This window comes from Meles meles, chromosome 11 (assembly GCF_922984935.1).
Source record: "Meles meles chromosome 11, mMelMel3.1 paternal haplotype, whole genome shotgun sequence".
Taxonomy (NCBI): Eukaryota; Metazoa; Chordata; class Mammalia; order Carnivora; family Mustelidae; genus Meles; species Meles meles.
This window is the reverse complement of record NC_060076.1, coordinates 884,323-892,795: the sequence shown is the minus strand read 5'-3', so window position 1 is coordinate 892,795 and position 8,473 is coordinate 884,323. Positions and strand designations below refer to the sequence as shown.

General features: G+C 69.3%; 2 protein-coding genes across 2 annotated transcripts; one reads left to right on the top strand and one right to left on the bottom strand.

The window, feature by feature from the left end:
- Positions 1–4,714, bottom strand: FBXW5 (F-box and WD repeat domain containing 5). Its single transcript, XM_046022885.1, has 10 exons — positions 4,309–4,714; positions 3,165–3,380; positions 2,686–2,843; positions 2,251–2,425; positions 1,986–2,134; positions 1,495–1,915; positions 1,116–1,263; positions 829–1,041; positions 574–758; positions 1–541 (listed from the first exon to the last, which is right to left on the bottom strand). Exons 1-10 carry the CDS (start codon positions 4,445–4,447, stop codon positions 474–476), a joined length of 1,872 nt encoding a protein of 623 aa, XP_045878841.1. The 5' UTR covers positions 4,448–4,714; the 3' UTR covers positions 1–473.
- A 23-nt stretch (positions 4,715–4,737) lies between these two features.
- C8G (complement C8 gamma chain) lies at positions 4,738–6,468 on the top strand. The gene is made up of 7 exons (XM_046022884.1): positions 4,738–5,081; positions 5,184–5,320; positions 5,436–5,506; positions 5,582–5,680; positions 5,946–6,047; positions 6,130–6,168; positions 6,254–6,468. Exons 1-7 carry the CDS (start codon positions 4,944–4,946, stop codon positions 6,265–6,267), a joined length of 600 nt encoding a protein of 199 aa, XP_045878840.1. The 5' UTR covers positions 4,738–4,943; the 3' UTR covers positions 6,268–6,468.
- Positions 6,469–8,473: the final 2,005 nt, after the last annotated feature.

Below are 8,473 nucleotides of genomic sequence, written 5' to 3'. Positions count from 1 at the left end.
TGCTCCTGCCAAGTGTTTATTCAGGCCCGCACGGGTGACCAGTGACATGCAGTTTGCCTGGGCCCACGGCACACTGACCTGCGCCGCCGGCCCTGCTGGTGAGCAAAGGCGTTCACAGAGGAGGCCCGACCGAGGGGTGCGTGTGCTGCTGACGGTCGCGGGGCACAGGCCCTGGGGGAAGAGGGTGGGGGAAGGGCAGGGCCCAGTGTCCAGTGCATCCCAAGCCAGCCCGGGGGGGTGGCCCCGTGCTGAAGGTCACAGCTGTGGGAGGCGGTGTGTGGTGTGAGCGTTGGGGGAGGGGGGGGCAGGCCGTCCCCTCCCTGCGGTCCTGCTGGACCCCCGTCTAAGGCTTGACTGTCCCGCGTGTCTCTGCCCGCCACTCGGTCGGGGCCCTGGGAGAAGGCTGCAGGCCTCTGCGGCGTCTTCAGCGGGTCCCAGCAGCCCCAGGACACTCCTGTCGGCCGGCGCCCCTCTCAGCGCCTCTGGCTGCCAAACCAGGAGAGAAGAGGGTGGGGACGCGGACGCGGGGCCGGGGGTGCGCACCGTGCGGGGGGAGCGCCAGGCTGTGACGGCGGCGTCGTCGCACCGTGCGGGGCGAGCGCCAGGCTGTGATGGTGGCGTCGTCGCTGGCCGTCAGCAGCAGCTCCTGTTCCTGGGGGCTAAACACCACCGAGTTGACCACGTCCTGGTGCCGCAGCTTAGCCAAGCAGGTGTTGTAATGCCGGTCCCAGATGTAGCCGTGCCGGTCCTCGGCCCCACTGCGGGGGAGCCTCGGTGAGACGCTGCCCCTGCTCCCGGCCCCAGCCCGGCCCAGCCCCACGCGCCTACCTGGCCACAAAGTCCCTGCTGACGTCCAGGAAGATGAAGAAGCACTCGTCGCCGGGCGTGTAGGCGCGGTGCGCCCGCAGAGTCCGCTTCACCTCCCGCAGGGTCTTGAGGTCAAACACCAGCAGGTCGATCTCCTCTGCGATGGGCGGCGGCTGCATGGGGTCAGCCACCACCGAGCCGCTTGGCCAGGCCCGGCTGTTCACGTACAGGTACCTGGGCGAGAGGCACCCTTCTGGGTATCTGCGGCCTGCGGGAGACCCCCACCCAGGACGCTGTCGGGGGCCCACCTGTTGTCTGGGGACAAGCCCATGCCGATGATGTGTCCGTGCACGTCGATGACGTGGTCCAGGGCGTCAAAGAAGGCATCGGAGCCCCGGCCCTCGCCCAGCACAGGCCCGGCTGTAGTCATCTGGTGTGGCAGGATCTGCTTGATGCCTGCGGGAGGGCCGGGGGAGAGCAGCGGCCTCTGAACAAGGGGCCCCCATGGAACATGCACCCCTGGCGGCTGGACCAGGGCGGGGCTCCCAGGACAAACGGAGGAGGCCGACTCTGCCCACAGACTCCAGCCCTGCCCTTGGCCAGCCAGACGCTGGCCAGACGCCAGCCCAGCAGTGGGGAATCCTCAGCCCCCATGCTCCAGAGAGGCAGGAGGGCCCGCTCCCCTACCGATCTGGTGTGGTGAGTAGGTGAGGCAGCCCGTGGTGAAGATAAGCAGCTTGTGGGCATCGGCCATGCTGTGCTCTGGGGGCTTGGTGCGGCCCTGGGCCAGCAGCTCGGCCACCTTGGTCTCCAGCGCGTGCTCCGACAGCTGGGGCTGCGGCCGCCCGTCCAGGAGGCCATCCAAGAAGCGCCGCAAACCCTCCTTGGTGCGGGCCGGAGCCGGCCCTGGCCCCGGGCCTCCCGCCTCGTCCTCGCTGTCGGTGCCCAGGTCAAAGACGCGGCCGGGGGGCGCGCCAGCGTCCAGCAGCAGGTCAGGGCTGTCAAAGCGGCTGCAGTCGGCCACCATCACCGTGCGGATGGTGCTGGCGTTGAGGTTCTGGATCTTGAAGAGGCGTTTCACCACGTTGACGTTCTCGGACTCCACGTCCTGGGGGTGGGAGACAGCAGGTGGGCACCAGGCCAGGCAGGGGGCCGCCGCCGGGGGTGCCCGCCCTCACCTGGAAGGCGTGGTTGAGCCAGAGCACTGAGCAAGAGGTAATGTCCCCGATGCGGTGCAGGTTCCCCGAGATCAGGCTGGTCTCCGTGAGCCAGCAGCCGAACACGTCGTAGGGCTTGTTGCGCACTCGGGACAGCAGAGCGAAGTTGTCTGGGGGCGGGGGCAGGGCTGTGGGAAGGGGCTGGGCGGGGTGGGGGAGGGCGCAGGGCTTTGTAGGAGGAGGGTTGGGGGTGGCCCTGCCCACCCGCCCCCGGGGCCGCTCTCACCTAGGCTGATGACTGCGATCTCACCCGACGAGGAGTTGTGCGGCCCCAGGAACACCCCGGACGCCAGCAGCAGCGAGTCGTCCTGGTTAAACTGGGAGAACTGGGTGTAGCTCCAGTTGTAGGGCCGCATGTCCGCGCTGTGCAGCAGCGAGATGGTCAGGTCGTTGTTCCAGATCTGCACGGGAGCGGAGTCATCCGGGGGCCTCTCGAGCCCGTCCTGCACGGGACCCCAGGGCCCAGGCTGCGAGCCCCTCTCCCAGCTGAGCTCAGGCCCAGGAACCATCTCCAGGATTGGGCTCCTTGCCCCTGGCTGCCCGCTGACCCGAGGGATGTGGGTCCATGCGGCTGGCTCCTGGCCCTGGAGCACAAGTGGCTTCCCTCCGTGGTCAGTGTGGACCGCCCCAGCGGGCCCCAGCTGCTGGGGGCTGGGCTCACCTTGACCGTGCAGTCCTTGGAGCAGGAGGCGAACTGGTAGCCTGAGTGGGAGAAGCTGAGGTGCAGAACCTGGTCCGCGTGCTCCCGGAGCGTCTGGACCTCCACGCAGGGCACCGTGTCATAGAGCCGCCGAAACTCTTCGTACCAGGACGTGGCCGCTGGGGGTGGGGGAGGGTCACCGCCGGGGCCCTGAGCCTCCCTTCCCACAGAGGCCAGCACCCTGACAGCGTAGGGGACATCACCTCAGCTGCAGGGGTGCCCCCGGCACCCCCAAGCCCCTGCCTCCCAGCCAGTCCTGTACTGAGGCGTGGCCCGGCTGTTCCCCATCCGTGGGAGGGCCGCGCTGCCCTGGTGACCGCTATGGAGATCTGGGCAGCGGGGGACCAGTGCTGTGGCTTCAGCTGGCAGCATGTGAATGGCCCTGCCTCCCGCCCTCCCAGCCAGCCTGGTGGCCTGTGGGGCCACGTGCAGGCCCTGACCTGGGTGCCGGGGCACGTCTCGGGCCACCTGGTAGTAGCGGTAGAACTGCTCCCTCCACAGGAACTCGTCCCGGGCCACGGCCTGCCACTGGCGGCACACCAGACCGGCGGCCAGTACGTCCGCTGGGCCCAGGCTCAGGAAGATCTGGTAGATGAGGCTGTCAGGGAGCAGGGGCGTGCCCCCCTCGTCCATTGTGACATTCTGCCCAGGCAGCCCTGAAACCCACACGTGGTCCCTTAGTTGCCGGTTGCACCGGCGGAGGATACTGGCCCCAAGGGACGGCCCGTGGCTGAGCTGAGGCCAGTGCCCCGCTGGGACTTCCATCGGACTGAGCCTGGGTAGAGGGCCCGCCGGCCCTGCCCACCTGCCTAACGGTCCAGCGGCTTCTCCAAGCGCCCTGGACAGCCACACGCCCGGACCCCGTACTCCTGACGGGCGTCCCCGCACGCCCCAGTGGTTCCCTGGAACAGGCAGCTCCCGGCGGGCAGCAGACCCCGCTGGGCACCTCCCCGCCTGGGCCAGCCCGAGCTGGACCCCACATCTGCTCTCCGCCCAGAAGGGGCCGGTGGAGGGGCGGGGCCGAGACACACGTGCGTGCCTGGGCTGGTGCCTGCTCCGAGCCCGAGAAACGAAGACCCGCTGGCCCCCACGCACTCCTGCCACTCTGACCTTGCGGCCCCAGGGCTTCGGGGCCGTCAGCGTGGGGCCGAGGTCCTTCCGAGCAGAGGCCTGGGGCCCGCGGGACACGCGCCAGCCCGCCTGCCCCAGACGCCGCCAGGGGCACCCGCCGGCCCTTGGCCTCTGCCCTGTGGCCTGGGGGAGCCCTGCCCGGCGGTCAGCGGGCCAGCGCGGCCTCGGCCGCTGCCGGGCGAGGTGGGGGCGGGGCGGGGGCGGCCCAACGTCCCCTCCCCCCCCCCAGGGGCTGCGGGGGGTGGGGCCTCGGCTCGGCCCCAGGCCCGGCGGCCTCGGCGACTCATTCATCCGCAGAGGGCGCGGCCGAGGCCGAGGGGAGGGAGGCTGGGGCTGGGCGTGGGGGGCGGGGAGCCGGGGACCGGGCGCGGCCGGTTTGCGACCCTCTTCGGGGCCGGGAAACCGGGGGTCCGGGGCCGGACGACGACTGCCCCCGGGGCCGGGCGCACTCACCGCGGCCGCCTCCGCCCGGCTGTGCTGCCCCTGCCCCGGCGCCCGGCCTCGGCCGGCCGACCCGCTTCCGCCCCGCCGCTCCTGCCGCCGCGTCTCTATGATGAAGCCCGCCAGGCTGACGCCTCGAGCCCTGAGGCATCGATGGCCGCCGAGCGCCGAGCACCCGGCAGCCCGCCTCGGCTGTTGCTGCGCCTGCGCGCCCTCGAGCTCGCGCCCAGCAGCGCCCCTGGCGGCCGGGAGGGGCGGCGCCCTCGCACCGGGGCCCGTGGGCTGGGCTGAGGGCAAGACTGACTTTGAGGGTTCGAGACCCCGCCCCGCCGCTCCCAGCTGCTCGGGCCCTCGGGTTAGGGGGTCGTGGACAAGGAACCAGAGGTCAACGCGGACTTTGTAAACAGGATATGGCGCCAGGGCCCTGCCGGGAAGTGCAGAGTTGAGGAGGCTGGGGGTGGACTTTCGGGAGGGGGCAGGGGGCTTGGTGAGGCAGGAGGACCAACGGGGACTTACTGGGTTGGCGGTGGACGTCGCCGACTTCCTGTGCCAGGCTTCTGGGCGGAACTGGACGGTGGACTCTGACCCAGGACTCGGCCGTCCTGGCCCAGGCTTCCCCCAGTCCCCGCACCGTTATCGCCTCCGCCATGCTGACCCCCAGGACTGCACTCCTCTTGACTTTGCTCCTGGCTGGGGACTGCCTGAGCCAGAGGGCTCGGAGACCTCCTCAGCCCCCGTCCCCCATCAGCACCATCCCGCCCAAGGCCGACTTTGATGCTCAGCAGGTAGAGGGGGACGGGTCGGGGGGCAGGATCTCACCCGGCTTTCCAGGGGCGGGGGCCAGGCAGCCCCTCGTCCCCGTGTGCCCTCCCATGGCCTGCCGCTAGTTTGCAGGGACGTGGCTCCTTGTGGCTGTGGCCTCTTCGTGCCGCTTCCTGCAGGAGCAAGGCCATCGGGCCGAGGCCACCGTACTGCGTGTGGCTCCCCAGCGCACAGCCATGGCCGTCAGCACCTTCCGAAAGCTGTGAGTCCCCCGCAAGGACCCCTGCCCCCACCCTTGCTGTGGCCTGGCCCAGAGTCCTGGGGGGCCCTGCCCGGGCTGGGGGCCCCAAGCCTGCTGTGCTCCCCCCGCCCCCCAGGAACGGGATCTGCTGGCAAGTGCTGCAGCTGTACCGAGACGCGGCAGTCCCGGGCCGCTTCCGGCTCCCAGGTGAGGCCAGGGCGTCAGGGCGGGGGGCGGGGCTGGGGGGAAGGAGCTGACTCGGCGGACTCTGCCCGGCTCCAGGTGCCCATGCAGTGGACGTGGTCGTGGGAGAGACGGACTATGAGGGCTTCGCCATCCTGTACCTGGAGCGGAAGCGGAGGCTGTCGGTGAAACTGTACAGTGCGTCCTTGTGGGAACCCACGCTCCGCACACACTCAGGGCCATCTGTGCGGGGCGAGCCCGGAGGGACACACAGACCCTCCTTGTCCTCCCCTCCCTGCATTCTGACCCTCAGCTGAGCAGGGGTCCAGGGAGGGGCCCTAGCGGATAGGCCCAGGTGTGGGGACAGAGAGGATGGGGAGGGGGATGGGTCCGTCCCAAGCACACAACCCCTGTGCCCGGCGTGCCCCTCACCGTGTGCCCAGGAGCCCTGTGTGCCCCACAGCCCGCTCACTCCCTCCAAGTGACTCGGCGCTGAGTGCGTTTGAGCAGCACGTCCAGAGGGCCAACCTGACCGAGGACCATGTCTTGTTCTTCCCCAAGTACGGTAAGCCTCCCCCAGGGGCCGGCCCTGCCCTCCTGCCGTGTGCCCTGCCCCAGCCACCACTGACCCCTGCGTGGGCCTTCAGGTTTCTGCGAGGCCGCAGACCAGTTCCACGTCCTAGATGGTGAGTGGGCGGTGCTGGCCGGTGGTGCAGTGACGGGGGGCACCCCTCGCTCCTTCATTGGCTGAGTCTCATCTCTGTGCCCCAGAAACAAGAAGGTGAGTTCAGGCAGCGGCCCTGACCTTGGAAGGATCGAAGACCCTGACTGACGCTGGCGGCACCTGCTGCCCCTCCCTGAGCCCCGGCGCCCCACAGGGTCAGGGCCACCCCGCGGGGGGACACTCTCCCGTGTGCCCTGAAGCTGCCCATCACCCTCAGAGCTCAGGAACGTGGCCCTCATTAAACACTGTGTCTTGGCCCCTGCTTTCTTCCTTTCCTGTTGGACCCGCACCGGGGCCTCTGTCTGCCCATCTTCTCATGGGCACGTGGGGCCGCTCCCCTGGGTGGGCTGGGGAGGAGCACGCGGCTGGCTCCCCTGGTCAAAAACCCTCCCCAGGGAGGTAGGGTAGTCCCTGCTGTCCCAGTGCCCCGGTCTCCGCCTCTTAACTGGGCCGCTGCACTGTGGTCCCAGCTGCCCTTCCCTGCTCCCAGGCTGTGGGCACACGTGCCCTGCTAGCCTTGCTGGGCTGCCCGGTGTAGGCCCGGGACCAGAGCCTGCCCCCCGCCCAGATGGGTCAGGAGCCCTCCCCACAAGTTCTCCTGGTCTCCCGCTGACCCTGAGCTCCTTCCTGGGAGGCATGGGTCCAGAGTCCCAGTGGCCCTCTGGCCTGTGGCAGGACGGGCCACTGGGGAGGGACAGGCAGACCCCCTCCCCGTCCTGGATGTGGTACCTGGATCTGCGGGGAGCTGGCAACAGTCTTAGAAACAGGAGGCTGGGCTGTCCCTGTGGCTACCCCAAGGGCTGGGACGGGCCTGGGAGCAGGACTGACCACCTGGGGCCAAGTCTAGTCCTGGCATCAGGCAGCCAGGTGCCCCTTGGGGTAGATCACGAGATTAAACAGGCAGGGAGCATAAGGAGGGTGTGGGGGTGCCTGGAGGAAGCAGGCCAGTCTAATTCAGGAGCCAGGTTTGGGGTGAGCACAGGAGCTTGGGGCACCAGGTGGGGGTGTCCACACCCGGGATCTGGCCAAGGTTACCCGCTATGAGGAGCCAGGAGGCAAGGCGTGCTTTGCTCTGTAGAGACCATCCTGGAATTTGGGAACTCCAAGACCCATGGGGGATGGAGGCAGGGGGAGGGACAGGCTGAGGAGGGGGTAACAATGTCCACCCCACCCCGGGCAGCAGTTGCCTGGAGAGGCCCCTCCAAGTGATGCCAGACTGTTGGGGGATCTGGAGTGCTGGGGAAGTTCTGCCTCCGGGGGCGCCCCACTACCCCCAGGGTAGACTACGCGTGCTTTCCACACCCCAGGTCCCGGCTGACCTGCCAGGGGTCGCTGACACGGGGAGAGCCCTGGAGAGAAGTCAGGACCGGGGACAACTGACCCTAGAGGAAACAAGCTACTCCAAGGGTGCAAAGGGCACGTAAACAATTCCGAGCCACCCCCCTGCAGCCCTCCCCCCAGGGTCAAGGTCTGCCCCGGGGGTCCCTCCGGGTGGCTGCCCCAGGACTAGAGGAGGGGGTTGCGGCCCTCACCCAGCGCCAGGAGCGCCTCCTAGTGCGAACACGCCCCAGATCCTCTCAGCACCCCCACTCCCCATCTCATGAAACCATCTTCTGCCTTGGCTGGCGGGCACTGGCCAGTTTCGACAGCTCTGCTGGCTTGGGAGCAGGTACCCTGCCCCACAGACGCCCACCCGCTGCCCTGAGGGGCCTGCAGGCGCCCTGCTCCGGGAGGGTGTGCCTGGGCTCTGAGGGCGCCTCCTCCGTGGGGGCAGCTTTCTCCCTCCCTTTCTCGGCCTCCCCAAGCCTTGCTGGGTGAGATCCGGGCCCACAGCGCTGTGAGTCAGCGCTCACCCAGGTGCTTCTGGACAGACATGTCTGTCCTGGACGTGTGCTTGCCTCTCCCTCAGCCTCCCCAGTGTCCCCTTGGGAACCAGGACGGGGGGCGGGGTGGCCTCCCTTCAGGAGAACGTGGGGAGGGTCTGAGGGCAAAGGGCAGCCCCAGGCTGGGCCCAGACTGAAGCTGGAAGGTCCGTCCAGGGAAATGGGCATTAGCTTGGCCAAAGCTGGGCCCGGAACTGGCCCCAAGCCACGCTGTCTCGGGGCCCCGGGCATCGATCTGACGAGGGTTTCTCAACGCTGGGCACACAGGTGGGACGGCTCCCTGTTCCTGGAAGCTCGAGGTCCAGAGCTCACCACTGACTGTGGGTGAGGCTGAGGGGGCGCCGGGGAGCGGGACCCCCCCACCGGCCACTTCCTCCCCAGGCT